The sequence below is a fragment of the Microchirus variegatus genome (genome assembly GCF_963457635.1).
Source record: "Microchirus variegatus genome assembly, chromosome: 18".
NCBI classification, from domain to species: domain Eukaryota; kingdom Metazoa; phylum Chordata; class Actinopteri; order Pleuronectiformes; family Soleidae; genus Microchirus; species Microchirus variegatus.
In genome coordinates this window covers 7,888,839-7,912,855 of record NC_139819.1, presented here as the reverse complement: position 1 = coordinate 7,912,855, position 24,017 = coordinate 7,888,839, and the positions used below count along the sequence as shown (strand labels likewise).

The 24,017-nt window shown below is 40.9% G+C and overlaps 1 protein-coding gene across 4 annotated transcripts; it reads left to right on the top strand.

Moving 5' to 3' along the window:
* The first annotated feature begins 440 nt into the window (after nucleotides 1-440).
* On the top strand, nucleotides 441-23,824 carry clip1a (CAP-GLY domain containing linker protein 1a). Of its 4 annotated transcripts, none has more exons than XM_083904722.1 (25): nucleotides 441-528; nucleotides 4,134-4,433; nucleotides 4,952-5,538; nucleotides 6,583-6,707; nucleotides 6,793-7,012; nucleotides 7,103-7,300; nucleotides 7,433-7,524; nucleotides 7,690-7,750; nucleotides 11,066-11,968; nucleotides 12,162-12,278; nucleotides 12,437-12,494; nucleotides 12,574-12,657; nucleotides 12,743-12,899; nucleotides 13,056-13,221; nucleotides 13,344-13,559; nucleotides 14,897-17,350; nucleotides 18,074-18,211; nucleotides 18,303-18,409; nucleotides 18,858-18,978; nucleotides 19,082-19,134; nucleotides 19,692-19,809; nucleotides 20,115-20,265; nucleotides 20,692-20,744; nucleotides 22,558-22,685; nucleotides 22,766-23,824. In XM_083904722.1, the coding sequence occupies exons 2-25, from the start codon at nucleotides 4,343-4,345 to the stop codon at nucleotides 22,989-22,991; spliced, it is 6,624 nt and encodes a 2,207-aa protein (XP_083760848.1). In that variant the 5' UTR covers nucleotides 441-528; nucleotides 4,134-4,342; the 3' UTR covers nucleotides 22,992-23,824. The 4 variants fall into 4 exon arrangements, with proteins under 4 accessions (XP_083760848.1, XP_083760846.1, XP_083760849.1 ...); XM_083904720.1 differs by having other exon boundaries at nucleotides 22,763-23,824; XM_083904721.1 differs by lacking the exon at nucleotides 441-528 and adding an exon at nucleotides 2,997-3,135 and having other exon boundaries at nucleotides 22,763-23,824.
* Nucleotides 23,825-24,017: the final 193 nt, after the last annotated feature.

Here is a 24,017-nt window from a genome sequence, read left to right as displayed (position 1 = left end):
ATATTATTGTCTTAAAGGCAGTAGAGTTGTATTCAAAATACAAATCTGAATATAAAGTGGGAATTCGCTGCATTTTATTTCATCATTGTTGGCTCTGAAGTTTTAAAGAATCAGATTTGTCATAATCAAATGTCATAATTTTCATTTAGAGAAAGGTTTTATGTGTTTATTATTTCAATATACTACACAATATAACACTGTATTTTGTCAGTAAACGTAATAGAACTCATTGAACTCCTAGCTGTAGCAGTACAGTCTTGTTGTTGCTAGGGAGGAACTGCATCATCTTACTGCACATGTGATCTTTGGTAGGCTACTACGTACTCTCATCCGTGGGTTGCGTGAGGGAGTGCATCATCTTACTACACATAACGTCTTTGATGAGGTTGGCCACAGCTTGTGAGCTAGGTGTCTCCTCCCAGTTTATGATCTGAGCAGTAGTCGTTGCAGTTTTCCACCTAGCCAGCTAGCTGTGTCATTTTTTTTTACCCTCAAAAGACGACGACGGCTGTAACAGAAACATATCAGGTCAGTGTGATGCTCGCGCCTTTCTGTAAGACAACTTGTCGTTTCGCTGCGGATGAACCAGGAATGTAAAACGCCATCGTTAAACAAAAGTTGCTCATGTGGTGTAGATGTTACTTGAGGTGTTAGTTGAGCTAGCTACAGCTAACCACCTCATCCAGTCCTGACCAGTGCACCGGCTCGCTCAGGCCTCTCTACGAACGTTAACTCACATTACGACTGTTTATTTTCGTGGTTTCGACATTTAAGGCGAATAGTTACCAGCCAGTCAACTTAGTCCTTTAACTACACCAACGTAGAGCGCATTTACAGGTGCTTTGACCCGCAACTTGCCATGTTGACTCCCAACTTGTGGCAGCAGTGTTCCCTGCTGGAGCTGCTGTGACATTGCGGAGACTTTTGGACTTGAGGAATTTGTTTCTAAGCTAATGGCAGTTACCGGCCATTGGTTATATTATGGTGTTTCAACACGTGGAGACATGAACAATTTGAATATTATTTAATTAGAGATTTGAAAAAAAAAAATCAAATAAATTAGCGTACTGCATTTCCATGCTGCACTGTTACCAGACGTGCCACCTCATCGACAGCTCTCGATCTGTTAGCAGTTAAAGGTGACAAGGCGGGCTAACGGGCCAGCTGTGCTATGTTCAGACCACCATGTCGTATGTTAGATTAATCAGTGTCTCTCTAATATTTTATTGAGCAGTTTTTTGTGTTGATGATTGATTTATTTTATTAAGCCTATTTTACATTAAAAAGAAACACTGGATTGCGTCCATTCCTCCCATAAACATACATGTTACTTCAAATGCTCTGCATTTATATAGTGCTTAAATGCTCTTTATGACCACCCACTCACACATTCATACAGCTCATCTATGTGCAGCCCTTTTTTCTATCACATCTATTTTGTCCAAGGAGCAATGTGGAGGTCAAGTGTCTTGTCCACTAGCAGAGCCAGGAATCAAACCCTTGACCCTCCACTTTAAATATCACAGTGGTGCCAGTTGTCTTTCAACGACTTTAAGAAGATCTGGATTTTAGATTAGAGTTGCAGAGGAAACCTTGGCAATCTTCTTCTTTCAACTTCTCCCTTTAGGTGTCACCACAGTGGACCATCTGCTTCCATCTTGGCCTGTCCCTTATGTCCTCTCTTACATGGACAGTCCTAATGTTCTCCTTCACAACATCTACAAACTTTCTCTGTGGTCTTCCACTTTTCCTCCTGCCCAGCAGCTCCACTTTCAACACCCTTTCTCCGATATAATCACTATCCCTCCTCTACACATGACCATCTCAACCCTGCCTCTGTTACTTTACTTTCACTACTTTCCAGTGAGACTTTCCCTTTCACTTTTGCACCCATTCCATATATATATATATATATATATAGTATTTCATGTCTCTGTTATAAGAGTCAGAATCTGTGTAGGGTAGTGCTGTGTTGATGTTTTGCACAGTGAAGATTGCTAACAGGTGACTCACAGACACTGAGGACACAGGGTGCTTCTTCTCCAGGCTTTTATTCTCTGTTTATGTCCTGTTGGCTCTCCTTTTTCTACGCCTTCCTCTGTCTGTGTTAGCAGAAGTCTACATAATCAGTCCGACAGATGTTTCCTCAAAAAGAAATTGCCAGCGCTCACTATGGCCTTGGCCTGTTGGAGATGAAATAAAGAGTGTAGGAGTATAGATCAAAACAGTAAAAACAAACTTCTGATGACGACAACTCCGTACTGATTTGGGTAAAAATAATCTATTGGTGAATCAGGCTCATGGCTCTCATTTGCTGAAATTGAAACATCATTAAACAGTTTTTATCTGTATCACATGGTTTTACACTTTTGCAGTCAACAAGATATGCTTCAGTGAAATATGTGGGGCAGGACAGTGGACAGTGAACACTTCTAGGTGCTGGTGCTTTGTGTTTTGCCTTTAAAAAGTCTCACATTGCAAATATGGAAGTGTATGAGGTCAATTTTAGAAGTAGGTTAATCTCAGTTCTGTTTTTACAGTTTGTCATTTAATTGTTTTCTATTTATCGATTCATGTCAGAAAAAAAAAAAAAATCAAAGAATTGGGTATAGCTGTAGTCAAACTGAGAATTATTTCTCTGAAACCAAAGCAATGTATTTGGGCAGAGTAAAGTGTCAGTGGCTGAAGATTAAGATTACTGCTGTTGAAAATTCTCCAGACTAAGTTGATCATTTTCAGATTACTGCATCAGCTCACCAGTAAGAGCAGGACGGATATAAGTAAGTTAGTTGCTTTTGTCATTCAACAGAGTTCTGCTTTAAACTATTCCTGTTAAAACTGTGTGCCAAATAAAGCATCTTATTCTTACAAGTCTTAAAATTAGACCATGCAGTCTTACGCTAAGTGTTTTCTTGCTCTGGCCTCCTCTTGACCTGAGGGCAAATATCAGTTGCATTCAAAGACACGGCAGGCGAAACTGGAACATCGCTTTCAAACTAGGTCTTGTACAGACTAATGGTCACCCTTCATTCTCTTATGAGAAATATCCTGGAGGGTGTTTGACAGTGTTTCATCTTGGTTGTTTTGGTGAACTGCTGTAATGAAGCTCTTTTAAGGCTTTTGCGGGAATGAAAGGTATGTTTGTTTGATGCTGTTGAACAAGTTCTGTATTGGATTTCTACCCAGTGTGAGGTCACATGTCTTTGTTGACTTGAAATGGAGTCAAAATGCTTGACATTTATATATTGTCAATGGTTTATAGTATTAGGATGGGTGAGGAGGACATTGCTTTGACATGTGTGTGTAGAAAAAAATTCAGTCTCTTTTCTTTTTTTACTCTCATTGTGAATTCTATATATCTCTCTTAACCAATGGCTTGTCTGACTGGTTGGCTTAGGTTCCTTGTCTGTACTGATTGGTTTTTCGTGCTTTGAGTGTGGTCACATGGTTATGCTTCAGGCTTGGTGTCTGACCCTACCACAGAGAAGAAATCAAAGAGCTAGAGTCTGTTTCTGTTTGGAGGTCGGACAAACCGGATAATCTGTTTCTCCAGAAATCCCATTTTCGAAAAGGTTGCCAACCAGAATTACACGATTTAACTTGTCGCACTGAGTGAGAGAAAATGTTTTTGGTGCTGCACTGTGTACACTGGTTAATGTCACAGAACGATGAGCTATTCAGAAGTTCATGAAGGCATCAAAATAGTCAACCCATTAGCCAACCTTTGACAGGAGTATTTTTAGGTTTGTGACTGACTGTACGTGTGCGTTGAGAAGCTTGTTGTCATAACACAGAGAAAGCGCCTCCATTTACAGAGAGACAAAACAAAGTTGATGAACTTGCCTTAAAGGCATATCCTTACTTTTATTAGTCTATTCGTTCACTCTTAATTCTCTTTCTGTCAGAGCCACCCACAACAAAAAGAGCAAGGTTATAACTCAAAGGTTATATGGGAGATATGAACAGCAACGACCTTAGGTGTTTATACAGTTACTGCAGTCCCAATTCAAAACAGTGTCTGCTCTATACTTGATGATATACTGTCGACATGCACCTTCTGTTTTAATTTTTATACATTAAGCCTATTTGATAAACATAATAAGATTAATTTCTCTTTCACTCTCTCCAAACAGGCTCCTTTTGTGAGTACCACTTTTTTCCCCTCCTCCCTTTTCCTGTTTTTTTGTTTTTCTTTTATTTTTGTTTAATTTTTGGTTTTGGTGTGGAGAGAGAGAGAGAGACTTCACCATCTCAGAACTGCAGCAAGTTGTTTTGATGGTGTGGGGTCAGCTTGTACCCACCGACGGACACAAGCCTTGTGTAACGGATTACCGGAGGAAACATGAGCACAGCCAAGTCTACTGGGATCAAAGTGCCCAGCAAGATCGCTCGGCCCCCTGGGACAGGAGCTCCCAAAACCAACCCTAGTGCAGGTAAGCGTCAGGGAAACGTGTTCAATCGTGTTTATTTTGTTTACAGCAACAAACTCTTGTACATTTTAGAAATCTGTGTGATCCCAGGAATTTTAAGTATGTTAATTTTCCTTTCTAGAGACAAAGACTACACTCTGTACCACATGGAACATGTTCCTTTGGCTATGGTTGGACAGTGACTGAACAGGCTTTGTAAAAAATAAAAAAAAACCTCTAAAATACAAGGCATACTTTGTAAAGCTTATTTATTTATATATTGGCTTTACTTTGCAGGAAGGATTAGACATGTGACTATTTTGTTTTGCGTAATGGGGAGGGAATCATGGAGATATTGGCATCAAAATTGTCACCAGTATTCAATATTTGCATAACAATATAATAAATGTCATCGTTTTACACCAGAACCATGTGATGTTCTCAGTACGCATTTTTGAATGCATACCTACTTGAGTTTCACCTCTTTTTAAAGTAAGGTTAAATTTGTAATGTCTCTCTCTTCTCACCTTATATTTCAACAGGAGCTAAAGCCGACAAATTAGCTGCGAGCGCCAGTGCAGGAGATTCTCAAAATGATGAGGAGAGCTTCCAGGTTGGAGAGCGGGTTTGGGTGAATGGGAATAAGCCAGGCTACGTTCAGTTTTTGGGAGATACACAGTTTGCCCCAGGACAGTGGGCGGGAATTGTTCTTGATGAAGCAATCGGGAAGAATGATGGGTCAGTGGCAGGGGTGCGCTACTTTCAGTGCGACGCACTGCGAGGTATATTTACCCGCCCGTCCAAGTTGTCTCGCACAGAGACGGAGGCGAATGGAACTCAGACGGCACCAGCTTCCCGGGCTTCATCACCCACACCTTCAGTTGGTAGAGTTGTAGCTCAAACCCCTGCCACAAAATCAACATTACCTTCAACTACCACAACAGACAAGAAGCCCTCCACCACTACACCAGCTACGCCAGCTGCAGCGGCTACAGCGGCTGCACCAGCTACGCCGGCTACGCCGTCTTCCAACCTTGCACGCACAAATAGTGAATCTATCTCCAACCTCTCCGAGACTGGGTCAGTCAAAAAAGGCGAAAGGGAACTGAAGATGGGTGACCGTGTCCTGGTAAATTTGTTTTCATAAAATTTAAACCTTTTAAAAATGCACCTGTTTTATCTAAGTGACAGAGCTCTAAAATGCTCTAATTTTAGAATCAAGACACACAAAACCCTTGCTCGAGAAATGAACAAATGAAACGTGCCCTCTTATTCCGACAAACTTCCGTATCTCATTAATTGGATGCTTTGTTACAAATGTAGTCACCATCTGTTTGCAGTTTTGCAGGTCTGATTATATCTTGATTAGCACCTTCCTTCCGCTGTACAGATTCTTATTTGTCTCCATTTCCTCAGTCGGGAAGTGGTGTAACACATTATTTTAAGAGGAAGTGTCACTCTTGACAATGGGACTGCAAAGGAAATGTACTTACCACTGGCAAATTTAGTTCCATGTAAACCTTTGGAACGGTGTCTTTTAAATAATTCAAAGAGGGAAAAGAAGTGTTGAGTTTTATGTTGCCCCACTTCCACCAAGTGGTACACTGCAGTTGAGCCCTGCATGGTGTGGTTTAGAACAGTAGACCACAGGGTGTAAGGGCCGTTACATAAATTACAAAACTATTTACCTGCTATGCAAATGGCCTAATCCAGGGTTTCTCACGCCTGGTCCTGGGGAGCCTCTGTCCTGCATATTTTAGGTGTTTCCCTGCTCCAACACACCTGATTCAAATACATAGGTCGTTATGAGGCTTCAGCAGAGTTTACTGACGAGCTGACCATGTTAATCCTATGTGTTTGAGCAGGGAAACATTTAAATCATTGTTCTTCGTCAACAAATCAGACTTCAGTGTGCGTAGCTCCACCCTAACCACACCACTATATAACATTAATAAAATCTGGGATGATATGGATCGGTTATTTTGGGACCCGTCTCACTGTTTATCAATGCCAATAACTACTTGATGGAAATGGGGCTAATGTTGACACTTTAACACTGTAATATATTTGCATCTGTTGCTTTGATGGTGTTATCTCACTTAAGCTGATTACACTTTAGGCTTCTCTTATCTGTTAAGGAGATTATATGATTGCTAATGTATTTTCCTCTCAGGTTGGTGGTACAAAGGCAGGGGTGGTCCGATTTCTCGGAGAAACTGATTTTGCCAAAGGGGAATGGTGTGGCGTTGAGCTGGATGAACCTTTAGGAAAGAATGACGGGGCAGTGGCAGGCACAAGGTACAAACATCACAGGATATGCTCATCATCTCCACATACTGATGTCCATTGTCTCCATTGACTGAATTCAACTATCTGTTACCAGGTATTTTCAGTGCCAACCCAAATATGGATTATTTGCCCCAGTGCATAAAGTCACTCGCATCGGCTTCCCTTCCACCACACCAGCCAAAGCAAAAGCGGCAGCTGCTCGGAAAGTAGTGTCCACTCCATCGGGGCTGAAGAGAAGCCCCAGTGCCTCCTCCATCAGCACCATGAGCTCTGTGGCGTCTTCTGTCAGCGCAAAGCCGAGCCGCACAGGCCTGGTGAGAGGCACTCGATTTTAAAATGTTGCATTCATACACTTCCATGCGTGCGCAGCAGTATCACCGTGCTTCTCCTCTGTCTCCCCATAGCTAACGGAGACATCATCACGGTATAATCGCAAGATTTCAGGCACGACAGCCTTGCAGGAGGCGTTGAAGGAGAAGCAGCAGCATATTGAGCAACTAATGGCTGAAAGGGACATGGAGAGAGCAGAGGTCGCCAAGGCCACCAGCCATGTTGGAGAGATGGCGCAGGAAATGAACCTGCTCAGGGATGATCAGGAGCAGGTCAGCTCAGCTCACCAGTGGTTGATGAGTTTCAGTTTGCATGAACCCCCTGTGTATTTACACTATCTCTTTAGTACCTTTTCATGTGTATAATATAATAATATTGTGTTCATTGTCTAACCCTCATTGAAGATGGAGAGTAAGATGGATCAGTTACGTGCCTTGGTAGAAGCTGCAGACAAAGAAAAAGTGGAGCTCCTGAATCAGCTGGAGGAGGAGCGTAGGTAAGATTTCCCAGGGGTCAAAGATGCAGATCGAGATATAGACTGAATGCCGAGATCATGATGCTTACAGCCTTATAAAGGAGATGTGCCGAGTTGGCTTAATCTGTCTATTTCTCAATGATGATGAAACAAAAAACAAGCATAATTTTTTTGTCTGTTTAACAGGAAGGTTGAGGACCTTCAGTTCCGTGTAGAAGAAGCTTGTATTACCAAAGGGGACCTGGAGGTAAATACTTAACACAGATCCACACTACTGCCACTTTGCAAATATTGTATTCGCTAGAATAAAAAAAGTGCTAGTTTAACTTAACATCATTCATGTGATTTAAACATAGAAATGTTTGAACATTAAGTTACAAGCACCGGGTACTGCAGACACTGCATCCTGGTCCCATCTCAAGGTCATAGTTCACATAAACCTTGTTGTTTATCCATGACAATAAATGGACGGGACACAGTGAAGTCCAGACAAAGCATTTGTGTTCGCACCAGGAACTACCCATTCTCCCTCTGCAGTGTTTGCATGGACAGTTTGATACTGGCTTTATCTAGCATTAGATTACATGCTGTAATATACACTCTGTGAAGGATTATTTGTGTTTCATGTGGTCATTAAACTGTCTTGTTAACAGACATAAATATAGTTGGGTGTTTGCCCAGGAAAGCACTTATGGGGAGAGAGAGAGCGAGAGAGATGTTTTGCTAAACCTTATACGATAAGCTTTTATTAATTTCTTGCCATTATGGAGAGAGAAATTTACATTGTAGCTGCTTTCCACACATAATATTTCACTGTAATTTAACACAGTAGGCTCTGAATACTAATTGCCTTTTCCTGAAGTGAGTCTCATCCCCGTCCCAAGTTAGGATATGCAGGACTCTGTTGGTGTCTCTGTTCATATCTGATCAAAGGATTTCTTATTTATTCCACAGTGCTACACAAAGGACCGTCTCAGTTACTCCAAAAGGCACCTGAACTCAAAATAGGTGTTTAAAATGAGGGCTTCAGGGTTAGAAAACCCTTTATTTTTCTTATTAAACATGTATACTAACAGTTACTTGCTCGCAAATGTGTACATATTAAAAACTTGCATGTAGCTTGAAATACACCAACAACAAAAACCGCTACAAACAGGCTATACTCAAAAATGCTTTGTTGATTCCAAACTGTTGAAGGTGTACTAATGTTGTGCTATAACCCTCAGTGCCTCCCTGTTCAGTGATCTGATATTATTGCTTCTTCTTCCTTGTCGTCCTCGTCTTTTCATGTTGGTCCAGTGCTCAGAGTGGAACCACTGGAGATGCTCCCTTGTCATTCCTCTGCACAGTCACAGACTTGAATTCTGTCTGCCCACCACAGCTTAAGGGGAATAACACACAGGCTTTAGAATTCAAATGTAATTTGTATACTAAGACCCATAATGTAATAGTAATAATGATAACAACACCCAATACATTGGTGTTATTCCCCTTATCCCTATAAATATATGCCTGGTAACATGTAAGACTAGAAGTACATAAGTGGGGCAGGAAATGCTTCAAGTGACCGTAAAAACCTCTTAATATATATATATTTTAACAGACGACATAAAAAGCCAAATGGGGATCCTTCGTATTACTTGATCCCCACATTACTTATTTACTTTGTTACTGATGGACCTCTGTTTTTTTGGTCATAAATTCTGCATATGGTGGTCTGATAACTGATGGCTTCCTGTACAGTACTGACATTAAACCATGTGGACAATGGCCTTATCAACAAAGGGAGAAATCAGTGTGGTTACTGATGATGATGTGCAGGTTTGAATGAAATCAAGGCACCAATTGGGTATTGGTTAAAAAAGTTATGTAAAAGTTATTTATGATATCATGCAGTAACAGGGAGGGGAAACAACCATCACTGGTTTCTCTTAATGGTGTGGTGAAGTCAATTTCACGTAAATTTACCAGCTGGCTTGAACTAAAATTGCCAAATTTTCTATGTATAATAACAATCGACATGCTTTGTTCACCAGGTTTCAACTCTGCATGGTTACACACACACACTCATCCTGAACATCCATAACAAATGCCCCCCTCCCCTTTTTTCTGCCTGTCTTGTGTTTCCCGACATTCTTTAACAAAAAAATCCTGCAGCTGTTTATGGCACAGCCTGAAAGTTCTGCATGGGGTTTTCTTACCATTTCCACTCATCCATGACTGCCCACCTCCACCCAAAGACACATACACACAAACTCAGAGCATCACCATTCTCATTGTCCAAACCCCTCTATCCTCTCCCTGGTCTCCTTCCCTCTCTGTCTGTGTTGGGCTGGCATGTGATGGTGGCACTGGTGTGTTCTTTTCCTCTCCCCCTGTTTACTAACAGACGCAGACCAGACTGGAGCATGTCCACATTAAGGAGCTTGAACAGAGCCTGCTCTTTGAAAAGACCAAAGCTGAGAAACTCCAAAGAGAGTTAGAAGACACTAGGGTAATGAATTCTGCTCTGCAGTGTGCTGCGTTGGAAAAGAGGGCCTTGTATGGGGGATAACAATGCCAGGAAATTTGCAGAGGGGTACATAGAGGTGCCAAGCAATACGTGGAGCTTTGCTTTTGCAGATGATGCGCTTGTGGTGATCGAACTGGCTCAAATATTCCTTCTGCTTAAAACGATTAAATCAAGTAACCAACTCATGCAAATATCAGGTTTCGAATAAATGGGAAATAAGGCCATCCTGCAAATTCTCCTTCACAAGTAATTATATATATATATATATATATATATATATATATTACCTTTTTGAAATTAGTTCCTGCAAATTTCACTTGATCCATGTTGAAAAATTATATAACTAAATATATAACTTCCATGAATCTTCATCTTTCTTGAGTGACAGCTCTCTAACTCCTATTTTTCAGTAAGTGAACTCACACCTGCTATACTCGTATCACTGCTTAACCAGACAGACAAACCTCCCCCCCTGTCCTCAGCTAATCAGTTACTATTGATTAGCTTGGTAATCCTGTGTTACTGTATATTTGTCTAGTACATACTAGCATCCATTTGTCCTGTTTATTTGATGTCCCTCTGTTTTTGCTAGTCTAAAACCTGCTCTGCCTCCCAGGCACTATAACATACTATAATGTTAAATATTAATAATATTAAAATAAGCATAACCAGAGCTTGGATTAAAATAACAATAATGTAGAATATCAGTGCGTCCTGCAGCCTGTATTAGATGATGAGTTTTAGGTTAAAAGATAGTGGAAAATGTCTGGCACACTGTTGGAGCTCCATACATGCTTTCAGTGTTCACTCCCATTATTTGTACCTTTGTAGCCACAAGAGGTCAGTATAATACCATGGTTTTCTCCTCATTAAGGTAACCATTTGATCAGTTTCCCAGAAAGTTCAGCTAAAGCATTACCAAGTGCTTTGTTATGTACGATCTAAGGTTGTTTTTTTTTTAACCTTTTTTAAAGTATCATTTTAGTCTATTGATTTATTTCATGAAGTGAATTTGGACACATTTTAAATGCAAGGTTTCTGGTTTTAAAGGTTGCCACTGTGTCTGAAAGATCTCGTATAATGGAGCTTGAGAGGGACCTGTCACTGCGTTCAAGAGAGGTAGCTGATCTGCAGCTGCGTCTTGGAACTCAGCAAGGCTCTGAGGACTCCAAAATTTCTTCCCTCCTGGAAGAGATCACCTCGATGAGGGATCAGCTGGCTTCCCAAGAAGCTAAGCAGCAAGAAGATCTGGCTACATACAAGGAGAAACAAGAAGATCGAGAAAAGGCCCACAGTGAGGCTGTTGCCCAACTCCAGACTGCATCTGTGAAGCTCTCTGGTGTAAATGAGCAGTTGCAGATTCGCTTGAGCCAGGCTGAAAAGGAGAACGCTGACACAACTGAATTGTGGAAGTCCAAGTTGGAGTCTGCCGTTGCCTCTCAGCAGCAAGCAATGGAGGAGCTAAAGATATCCTTTAGCAAAGGTGCAGGTGCCCAGGCAGAAGAGCTTGTCGAAACCAAAAGTGCACTGGAGAGACTGAAGTTGGACTACAAGTTGGCTCTAGAGGAGGCTGCAGCCAAACATGAAGCTGACTCCACGGCTTGGTCTCGGGAGGTACAGGCACAGAAAGCACAGCTGTTGTCTTTGACCGAAGACAAAGAGCGACTGGAGGACGCGCTGCGCTCCAGTGTTGAAAAAGCAGAGGAGCAGCACCTTGTGGAGATGGAAGATGTTCTTGGAAAGCTTCATACTGTTGAACTTAGGGTGAAGGAGCTTGAAGAGAAGGAGGCAGTGTTGACGCAACAGGTTCAGGACAAGGATAAAGAAACCAAAGAGCAGAAGGCAGAAATGGTGACTCTGCACAACCAAGTGGCACAAGGTAACCAGGAGGCTGTGACCCTGAAGAGTCAGTTAGAGAACCTTCAGAGCCAAGGAAATGACCAAGGCAACAAGGTTAGATTTTAATTCACCATTTACCATTTTCATACTCCATTTTCATAGTGTGTCAGTAAAGTTGTGTCCTTACTACTTCTACCAAGACTAATGTTCAGTACAGCATGTTTAGACAATGACAATTTGCCCACTAATTTCATAATAATGTGCATATATTTTGTTTCTGCTCTGTTTTTGTCGTTAAATGCTATAGGTCAGTGAATTGAGCTCTCAGATGGAGGGTCAGCAGAAGGAAGTCCTGTCTTTACAGCAGACTCTGACTACTGTAAATCAGAAGAAGGACAGCCTGGAACAAGAACTTGGAGATTTGGTGATGCATAACTTTGAATGTGGACACCATTCAGTGCTGTTTATTGAAAAAATGAAGTAATTCTCAGTCATTTCAGTCTTGAAATGACTTGGTTGTCTGCTGAGGTACGAGTAAAAAAAGAAGAAGAAAGAACTGAACCCTTATTTTTTTCTTCACAGAAACAAAAGTTGGGTGAAAGCACAGAGGAGCAGACAAAAGCAGCAAAAACTATGCAAGGTATATAATGAACATTACTACTAATCGCTGCTTTCCCCAATCATCTGCTTTAGTATTTCTGAAACGTTCTTTTTTGCAGAAACACTTGAGAAGCTCAGTAAGAAGGAAGAGCAATGCACATCGCTGACAACAGAATCGGAGTCTCTAAGAAGCCAACTTGCTGGTGCGATTATTTATTTTTTAACATTACACGATTTGTAAAAAAAGCACAGGTGTATGATTTTTAGTGTTTTCCGTCTTTTATTCAGGGCTGGAGAGGAAACTGAAGGCTGCAGATGAAAAAGCCGAGCAGCTTTCAAAGGACAAAAGCAAGCTGGAAAATGATATTTCAGACACGATGAAGGCATCTGGCGATAGTTCTGTACAGCTGACCAAAATGAATGAAGACCTCATTCAGAAAGAAAGGTACTTTTTTCAAATATTCCCTTGTTTTATGCTGTATTTCAGACTTACGATAGTGTAAAACCATCACTGTCTTTATTTTGCTTGTTTATTAATGGTTACTTCACAGTGACATAATCATTATTCAAATGCTTTTATCAATTGTTTTTCCTAATTCAGGAGGCTTGAGGAGTTACAGAGTCAGCTTGCAGAGGAGAAGGAGAAAGCCGCACACTTGAATGAACAAATCCAGCAGGAACGTTCCCGCAAAGAGCAGGAGCTGAATGAGACCAGAGATGAACATCAGTCTCAGATAAGCGGCCTTCAGGAAAAGATTGCCAGCTTGGTTAGTATCGTAGAGCCACTCCATTGTGTACTTCAGTCACTGGCTGCTTAAAGAGTTAGTGATATAGTTAGTTAGTGATATACTGTAATGTGGTTAGTAACTATCCATTTCCTGATTTCTAGGAAACGACTGTTGCGCAGGGTGAGACCTCAGTTAAAGAGCTGAAGGCCTCGCATGAGAAGTCCCTGTCTCACGCCTCAGAAGTCCATGTCAAGGAACTTGAGGCACTGCAGGGCCAGGTTGACAAGTTGAACGGGGAGCTTTCCTCATCAAATGACAAAACCCAGGAGCTGCAGAAGTTGGTCTCTGAGCTGCAACCATTCAAGGAACAGGCTCAGGTAAGAACAACCCCACACAGGCACAGAGGCAGTAGTTGAGTCACGGATTTGTTTTAATAACCAAATAACTGCTTTTTATGTTAATTTATCTATCTGGCTCTCCAACATAGTAGTTATTGATTTTTACTTGGAGTAATTATTTAAACACAGACGCTTAACGGCATACTTTTTTGTAACCATTTGTGTCTTCATTTACCATTAATGCGTATTATCAACATTGTCACACTTGATTTCCATCATAGATCCCAGACATTTAAGCTCATAACCCCCCCCATCTTCATTTTATCTCTATTCTGGATGGTCTGGTATGTCCTGTATGCTTGCAGAGGTACAATACAATTCAAAAAAAGTTATTTATATAAAGGCATTTTTTAATTTAATCCAGTTAATCTTGGGCAGGGTTTCTAACCCCTGGCTCAAACACACCTGATTCAAATAGTCAGGTCGTCAGTAAGCTCTGCTGAAGCCTGATAACGAGCCATTTATTTGAATCAGGTGTGTTGGAGCAGGGAACGGCTTCAGGTTTTTGAAATTGGAAATTTTACAGACATCGCCTGTACCTGTCTTTTTCTATTGAAGACCTGAAACTAGCATTTGAGACTCATGGCCCCCTAAGAAAATTCAAAGTTTAATTTTCCCATAGACCTCAGTATGAGAATGCTGTTATATTTGCAACCATTGGTTGCCCCATGGTGGAGAACTGCTACTTCAGTCTCCCTCCTGGGGCTCACTTTTCAAGACGATGTCCGTTTTAATATTCAGTTATAAGTTTACATTTTTATTAATGCACTAGATGGGATTCAAGCCACATTACTATGTACATATTATATTAGATTATAACTACTTTTACAGTGTACCCCTTCAAGCATTGCTTATTAGTAGAACATTTTCACTTTATAAGAATATGTTTATATTTGTGTGTACTTGTAAAACACAAAAGGGCATACACTTAATTTGTGTGGATCCCTGTAGTGACTCAGTGAATTGCTGTATGCGATGCTGCACGTGTTGTAGTAGTCTTGCACTCTGGCAGCCATCTGCGCCTCTTTAATTATATCGTGCTAATTGTTTATTAGTCATATTCTGCATTAATATGTGATTAATAAAAAAGCTGAAGTGAAAATGTTCCACTTTTTGTAAATGATTACGGTGTAAGCTGTGGTGTGGCCTTTTGACAGTTCTCATTGCTTCTCCAGCTTAACCTTTCCAAATGCATATCACTTATTGTCATATCTGCTTGGTTTATTTTTGTATTCATCTTACTTTTCCCTGTGTGTATTTTATATATATATATATATATACGCCACCTTTTTTCCCTTCATCTTTATTTTCTCCAGTGCCTTTCTGCTGAGCTTGACTCCTACAAGCATGATGTTGAACAGTTGTCCAAAAATCTGGAAAAGCAGAGTCTAGAACTGGAAAACACAAGTAAGGAAAGTGAGGATGTTAAGGCAGAGAAAGGCGTACTGGAGAAACAGCTTTCAGATATGCAGACAGAGCTCTCTGTCCTTGAGAAAAATCACCAGGAGCTTTCAGTCCAGAATAATGAACTGCTAATCACCAGAGATAAGCTTTCAACATATCAAGAGGAACTACTCGCCACCAACAAGCATGTAGATGAAGAACGGATTTCACTGAATGCAGAGTTAGAGAAGCTCAAAGGTCTTCTTCAGGGAGTGCAGACTGAAAACAAGAACCTGATGCATATTAAAGGTGAACACTTGGCCCAAATCGAGGAGTTTCAAAGGCAGTGTGCAGAGAAGAATGATTTGCTCCAAAAGCATCAACAGGACATTCAACAAATTCAAGCTAAAAAGAAGCAACTGCTTGATGATTTTGAAAATGTCTCCAAAGAGAAAAACCGTCTCCAAGAGGACCTCAGTGAAAGCCGGTCCAAGCTCACAGGTGAGAAGGATGATCTGATTTTAGAGAGAGATGCTGCCAGAAACGCCAAAAAGTCTCTTGATGCTAAGAATGCAGAGTTGCAGGAAAAACTCAAATCTTTAAACTTGGAAAAAGAAGATCTGACATTGAAGAATACACAGCTGCAGGCGCTCACTGAAACACTGACAAAAGAGAAAGTGGAGATGTCCTCTGAAATCAATGCTTCAGTTTTGGATAAAAAGAGCCTGGAGTCGATGAAAGAGGAGCTCCAGAATAAGCTCTCCGTTACAAAGAAAGACTTGGAGACCTCTGTCCGTGAATGTGAAGAACTGAAAGAATCAAAAATAAGTCTGACCCAGATGCTGGAAGAGTTCAAAAAAAGCAGTCAGGTGACTGACTCTGAAAGGCATCATCTTCTGCAGGAGAAAGAAGACTTACTCGCAACCCAAAGGAAAGTCAACAATGAGAAGGACAGGCTCCACAAAGAGATAGAAGACCTAAAGGAAAAGCTTCAAATCTCAACAGAACAACTGACGCAGGCCAATGACAAATTTAAAGAAGCTTTATCATCCTTTGAGCAAGAGAGGCAAGCATTTCGCCTTCAATGTTCTGAAGCTGAGATGTCTCTGCATGCAATTCGAAAGGAAAAGATGAGCCTGGATTCAACATTAGAGCAGCAGAAAATGGATTATGAGCTTCTGACAGTGGAGAAGGGAGAACTGGAAGTAAAACACACAAAAGTAATGTCTGAGAAACACAATGTTTCTCTTGAGCGAGAGAAGTTGGCTAGTGATATTCGTACGACTAAAGACCAGTTGGATAGTTACTCTAGAGCTAACGCAGACCTTATTCAAGAGAATTCGAATTTAACAACAACACTGGAGGAAAACAAACGGCAAACAGATGAGGTTGAAGCAGCGGTGACCGCTTTGAAACGGGAAAAAACTGACCTTCAAAATGAACTGCAGAGAAACAACTCTGATTTTGGAATTCTTGAAAAGTGTAAAAATGAACTTGTTGAAGAGCATAATAAACTTAAAGTGGACTTTGAGAAGACTAACTTAGAACTTGCTCAACAATCGGATAACCTTACCAAAGTTAAGCATGGTCTCCAGCTGTCACAGACGGAAGCAGACAAACAAGTGCAGTCGTTGCAGAATGAGAACCAGAGGCTGCTTCAGGAGATGCAGGAGTTAAAATGTCAGACTGAATCGGTGTCGGAGGCCAAGCGCATCCTTGAGACTCAGCTACAAGCTGAATCTGGTGAACGGAGTAAAGCAACGTCTGATAAGGACGGTCTTTCAAAACGGATGGATGAGCTGCAGAAAACATTGTCCAAAGTTACTCAAGAAAATACGGAGATGTCTTCCGACCTTAAAAATGCGGACGAGCAAAAGAAGTCTTTAACTGTGGACGTGGAGAGTTTGAAAACGCAGTTGAAGCAGCAAGAGCAAGAATCAAGTCAGTTGACACAGGATAAAGAGCAGCTATTATCTAAGCTCGAGGACGTGGAAAAACAGACAACCTTTTTGACCACAGAGAAAGAGGACCTTTTAGCTGCGCAGTGTAAATTGGAACAGGACATGTCATCTCTCAACGCAAGCCAAGAAAATTGGCACACGGAACGGCTTAGTCTGCTTGATGAATTGGAGAAGTTTAAGGCAAACCATAAAGGACTAGATGATGAAGTCATGGCCCTTAAATGTGATAAAGAACTTTTAGAAAAGCAATACAGGAACGCTGTCGCAGAGGTGTCTGCTTCTGCCACTGTTAAAGAAGAGATTTCCTCCAGCATTTCGGAGTTGACCGCTCAGAAGAATGTCCTGGAGGCGGAGAGAGATGAAGCTACCCAGCAAGTCAGGCAGCTCGAGTCCCAACTAAAAAATGCAGTTTCTAAGCAGCTTGAGGTACACTCCTAATCTGGTAGTGATCACTGACACTTGTTTAGAGTGGCTGGGGCTATGTCACCTTCTCACTGCATGCCTGCTGAGTTGTCTTCCCTTTCCTATTTCCTTTTATTTCAGTGTCTTAACTTTCATCTTCCATTTGCTAACTGCTGTTTATTACCCCTAGCTCCCAGCCTCTGCCTGTGGGCTTATAACGCGATCTAACGTTAGGTAAAAATAGTTTTACAGCACATGATTTACGTAGATCCAAGGTGATCTCACACACACACCTGTTTCATATTTAATTTAATTGTACCATATGATGCTAATGCATTTTAATCAACATACAGCTGTTTTTGTTCACAGAAAGTGTATCTTCAACAATTTGCTTAATCTTTAAACATAAAAAAAAACGATATTACTTTGTTTGATTGATTTGAAATTGGAACACAAGTTGTCAGAAATGGGTTTGTCAGGAAAATCCGTTCTGAGGCCACAGGTTGTTGAGTATTATGGAGTAGATACTAATCATTCTCCTCAGTGTAATAGAGTTGCTCTTGATTATCAACCCTCTGGTTCCTGTTGTTCTTGAAAATTGCAATGAGCCAAGATTTGCATCGAGTGATTCGTAATCAATATCTAATATAATATTTAATTTGTTAAGCATGTAGTAAGTATGTTTTAATTATTTGAAGCCAAATGTGTATCTGCTGTTCTTATAAATCTTGGTCATGCAATGTTTAGGCGACAGAAGCCTCTGGTAAGACAACCGAGGCTCTGGAACAGCTGACAAAAGAAAAAGACAGTTTGACACAGGAGAAGAATGAAGCCGTGTCTTTGCTGGAAGAGCTTCGGAGCTCCAAACAGGAGACTGAGGACAAGGTAAGACAACATGTTCATGGTTCGGTGCTGAGCCTCATCAGGGCAGTGCTGTTTTGTTGCTGTAAATATGTTTTCTCATTATTTTGTTCAGCTGCAAACATTGAAAAAAGAGAATTCCAAGTTCCAAGAAGATCTAAAAGTATCCAAAGATCAGCTTTCCATGGAAAGTCAGAGGATCAAGAGTCTGTGCCAGGAAATGTGAGTCTATCCTACGGTTTGGCTGTTGACACAACAAACATCTTTTGGATTTAAATGTCCTATGTTTAAGAATTATTGACATTCAGTGATGAAACGCAGTCAAACATGGACTTCCTTCACCTTCCTTAACCACCGCTCATTTTCAAATACACTCGGACACACCTGATTCAGGTGAGCAGCTCATTATCTGGCTTCTGCAGAGCTTGATGATGAGCTGACCATTTGAATCAGGTGTGTTGGGGCAGGGCGACATCTAAAACATCCACTTTTTTTATTTTAAGGTTTCTTACAATTTTACAATATATAAACATACCAATTTTTGCATATGAGACTTAAATATGACCACACTTAACCTTAAACTGAATGTAACCCTCCAAGCCAGTGTGTTGTCTACTTAAATAGTCTGTTATGTGACTCTGTGCTGATTATTACATTCATATACCTTCAGTGAGGAGCTGAAAGAGGCAGCGTCAGTGACATGCCAGTCTCTACAGATGCTGAAAGATGAAAACAACAAGTTGACTCAGGATCTTGATGGCAATCACAAAGACCAGAGTGATCGTGTGAAGGTGCTAACTATTTTTATTCACACAAAAACTACAAACCCTCACATCCTTTTGGTTTTCAGATTTTGATCTGCACTGATCTGATTTTTTTTTTATCCCCTCTTAGCTTCAAGATGAGCACTCACAACTCAAAAAACAGCTTAAAGAGTTGAAGCAAAGGTATGATGGTGATGAATGCTATTTTATTTCTCGGGTTTTGTGATTCATATGTGAGGGTTTTTTTTTTCAAGTTCAAATACTTTTATCATTCTGACACTTACTAATACGCTCTGTGTGTTTGATCAAGAGATGGGTTTGTCATGCTGTTTTGTTTTTCCCCTTTTAAAGCCTGCCAAATAATGCCTTCAGGTACAATGTCTTCTTACGTGATGTCCATCGTAACACAAATACTGCACCATTAACCTAATATATTATAATAATAATAATAATAATGCATTATATTTAAGGCGCCTTTCAAGACACTCAAGGTCGCCGTACAAAAAAAAAAAAAAAAAAGTACTATCTTAGTGCCAAGCATGATACATACATACAGTGCTGTGCATTACATGATATATTTTCAAATTATATACCGTGACATAATGAAGAATTATTTCTATAAAGAATAAAGTTCCTGTAGGCTGTTTGTTACAGCATATATGGCTGATATTGTGCAAGCCTCCTTTTAAGATGATTTGAAAAATAATTTGTGAGATCAAAGTTTGTACTGTCTTTGATAGTGAGAGCACCTTGAAGAAGCAGTTGGGCAAGGAGAAGGCCGCCCTTGAGCAATCGGTTCACAAAAACAGTGCCTTAATCTCAGAAAAGGACCAACAGATGAAAAACCTGCGGACCGAGGTGAGACTCTTAAAACCTTAATTCTTTATTCATCTGTTGCGACATATTTTGAACAGTAGGAACCATATGATTTGACAGGATGTAGACCCAGTATTGACATTTCCTACATTGCAACAGCATGTTACTTCTAGGTCAAACAAACATTTTAGTTGGCTTTTCCTCCTCACCACCTCAGACTATATTATGTACGCACTCCCTCCCCAAGTCAGAATAAATGTCTCATTACAAGAATATGAATAAAAGAATAAACCAAATGCTTTTACGGACAGACGTACCAAACATTGATTGACATGTTTTGTTCGTAGCTGGATGTTTTGCGTGGAGAAGGCGCCACAGCTGAGAAACTGCAGGCCACAGTAAAGGTCTTGGAGCAGGACAAAGCTTATCTACAGGATCGTATTCAGAAACTGGAGAAGGACCTGGCTGCAGGGACTGAAAACATCAACAGCTTAACAGGTGACTCTCGAGTTTGACTGTGTAGTAAGTTTGAAAATGTGCCATTCCACACAGGGACTCCAAACCCAAAGCCCAAACCTTCCTGACAGATATTACATTTTCGTTTCTACATCTGACATAATCATTTTGCCAAAGGCAGATTCTCCACTCTTAGAAAACAAACTACAGTGCATGAGAGCTAGGCAGAGTAATGCAGGCTTCACAACGTCTTGGGCAAGGAGCGGCAGCTTCAAGAAGTATTCAAGAAACGTCATAAAATATCACTAAATGCTTGCTACTGCTGCCACTGTGGTAATGGATGCACCACAAATGAAAGCAGCCATTGGAATGAATTTGTATCTGTTAAGTAGAATTACAAATAGAGTCAAAAAAGTTATCCACTTTTCATATTCAATCCAATTTGTTTCTACGTCATGTTGTTTCCAGGTGATGCAGTTTTGGATCAGCTAAGGGAGGATAAGGAGACTGCAGAGGGTCAGGTGTGTATCCTGTTGTAAAAATTTCCCTCGTGGGTGTTTGTTGAGAAGCTGCTCAATGTGAAGATGCTTACCTACTCTGCCCAAAGTCCTTTTTCTGTTTTGACAATAAGCAAGTCTCTGATACTTATCATATTTGGGCAGTCTTACGGAAACCGTCTTCCTGAACGCTGTGTGAAATGACTGTGCTGCTTACTCAGATATTTACTAACGGAAACATCGACTTCTGGTGAAGCAGTACACTCAAATTTCAGTTAGCTGTCACAGTATAATATTTTATGATTTTGAATTCAGCTCAGCTCCTGCAGCTGTGCAGCATTTCAACAGTAGGGCGATGACGACGCGTCATCACTTCCACAACCTTCAATTTGAAGTGTCCTCTCCGCTGTTTATAATAAAATGTTATACTGTATTATGTGTCAGTGATGTTGCAGTGAGTGGGTCCTAATTTGACTCTCATTGTTTTTCTTCTCCCTCTCTTTCTTTTTCTTTATCGCAACTGCTCCTCTCTGCCCTGTCTCTGATGTTGGCAATGCTACACCACCATCAGGCAGCGGTTTGTTGATGTTTTTCATCAGCTTTCACATGTGCATGTTTGTCTGTCACTGTGTGGCTCTGTGTGTTTATGTCAGTGGATCACATTTTACACACACACACCAGCGTCTGCCAAAGATAAACTGAGCTTGAATTTTTAGATGCAAGCATAATATGTGACATCTCTTAAAGATGTCACGAGGCAGTAATGCTATGTGCGACCCAAGACTTCCCTGTTGATATGATGATGTGGTGAATCTTTACACTGGAAGTGAATGAATGCAGAGAATTTTATTAGTAAGTAATAGTTAATTAATGTAATTTCTACCACTAAGTTTCTCTTTAATGAAAGCGAACAACAAAAAACCTAGTTTTATGACATCCAGAAGTGTGGATGATGCTATTACACAATAAAAAAGGAATCGGCCCCATTACCTTGAATAGAAAAACAGATTTTTATGGTGTCAAAATGTTAAACATGTAAAGCAGTGGAACACTGCCCTGCACTGACACACCTGAATGCCTGAACCAAATGATCAGCTTGTTAGTAAGCTCTGCTGAAGCCTGATCAAGAGCCGCTCATTTGAATCAGGTGTGTCGGAGCAGGGCAACTTAACTCTCCACTTCTGCTCGATTTGAAACTCACCACAGATGGGTGTTTTACCTCGTCGCTCATTCCCAAGCTTCCCTTTTTCTTTGGCTGGTGCATCACGGTAGCAAATTCACCACCACATCTCATACTGAGGTCACAGGAGTGAAGGCACATCGGTGTTTGCACACACTATTATACACTAAAGCTGTGGTGTGTAATATTTGGTGATAATTTGGTCTTTGTGAACAGAAAATATCTAGCAATTTACGCTTACCCAATGCACCCTTTATTTCGAGTGAGGGGAGCGCTTGAGTGTATACAGCAGCAGAGCAGACGCAGCTGGGCCGAGAAATTACCGGTGTTCCCTTCTGAGACTTTTTTTAGTGGGCACTTTTTTTTGTGTTTGTGTTTTCAGTCACGTTCCAAATTGTTAGCATTTGTCTCTCTTCACAAGCTCAGTGTTGCCGTTGTCTTCCACCGTCTCGTCATTCACCGAATCACATCCTGCGTGCAGCGCGGTAATAAACACAAAGTCGCGTGGAGCTGACGATCGTTTTTGTACCAGACGGGTTTATATTCAAATGTTACGCACTACAGTTTTAAAAGGACTTCACGGGTGGAATATCACAAGTTGTTGATGGATTACCGTATGTGCGACGTTGATTCTATGTTTGCGTCCCTCCTTTGCAGATTCAGTTTCTGAATTCAGTCATCGTTGACCTTCAGAGGAAGAACGAGGAACTCAAGGGCAAACTGGAGAAAATGGCTGCTGCTGCTCTCAACGGGAATAATCCAAATGAGCAGGATAACTATGACAGGTGAGCGCCACTCACAGCAGACTTACTCGCACTTTAAATTGCACCATACCGACCGAGCTGCTTTTTTTTCTCCGCAGCAGCGGAGAGGGACCCGTGAAGAAGAAGCCTCGCCCGAGGCTCTTCTGCGACATCTGCGACTGCTTCGACCTCCACGACACCGAGGATTGTCCCACGCAAATGCAGATGCCCGACTCGCCGCCTCACACCGCCTACCATGGCAGTAAAGGCGAAGAGAGGCCCTACTGTGACATCTGTGAGGTCTTTGGCCACTGGACCGACTCCTGTAACGACGACCAGACCTTTTAAAGCCTTTCTTTTTAACCCTCGTTCGCACAATCACTATATTTGCACATGATGTTCGATGATGCAGTTGTTTTCGGGGGTTTGTGCGTGTGTGCGTGTGCTTTCCGTGTGCTTGTATTTGCCAAGCATTCTTCTTCTTCTTGTCTTCACCAACCGCTACGCGCTGTCACAAGTGAAAAAGCCTCCTCGGTTATATCTCCTCTATAATTCACACGTCCAGAAAAAGCATACGTCGGTTAACTTAACACTTTGTATTTGTATTGTGAATGACTTTGCGTTTGTGTGAGCGGAATCCGTGGGTGGACTAAATGTCGGAGAAGCAGTGGTTTACAAATCATGTAATTTATCAATATCCTATCAGAACTGTTTGCACAGCTTGTCGGGGACAACAGAGATAATATAATCATTGAAAAACTGTAAATGACTGGATTAAAAACGAATATCATTCTGTGCAAATAATCGGTGAGCTATAGTTTATTTTTTTATGCCTGGAAATACAGTGTACTCTTGAACGGTTTGATATATCTGTGTTATTTTGTGAAGGGTGTGTGTGCTTTAATAAGGAACTCCTTTTTACGGTCTGGGCGAAGAGGCTGTTGGATGTTTTGAAAACAAAGAAGCAGTAATGCTAAATAAAGCACTTCCCCGCTGACTGTCAGCCCTCAGTTCCAGTGAAAATGGCCTTCTCAAAGAAAATTACCCTGCATTTGCAAAAACGTCATTTCTGTATGAAACGATTCGATTCTTCCCTTCATAATCTTTTCTTTGAATGTCTGTATTAAAACAATAAATGAAATTTATGTTTAAATTAAAAATTGGATACATTTTAAAGTGTGCACCGTGTGCGGTCTCTTGTTTTACACCAGGAAACACAGTTCCCAATACATCCAGTCCTCCCAGGGATGGCTTTAAATCAGCTTAAGTTTTCTTTAGAAACAAAACAAACAAAAAAATCTTACAATCTTTGAATTGCAGTTTTCAGATCATGCTTCCCTACTCAAACCCACCTGATTCAAATGGTCAACTCGT

Excerpts from the sequence above, each read along its gene's own strand:
- clip1a (XM_083904720.1), top strand. The coding sequence starts at position 4,343 with ATGAGCACAGCCAAGTCTACTGGGATCAAAGTGCCCAGCAAGATCGCT. Across the intron at positions 12,495-12,573 it reads AGCAGCAAAAACTATGCAAG|AAACACTTGAGAAGCTCAGT; the intron begins GTATATAATGAA and ends TCTTTTTTGCAG. Across the intron at positions 22,686-22,762 it reads GAGCAGGATAACTATGACAG|CAGCGGAGAGGGACCCGTGA; the intron begins GTGAGCGCCACT and ends TTTTCTCCGCAG.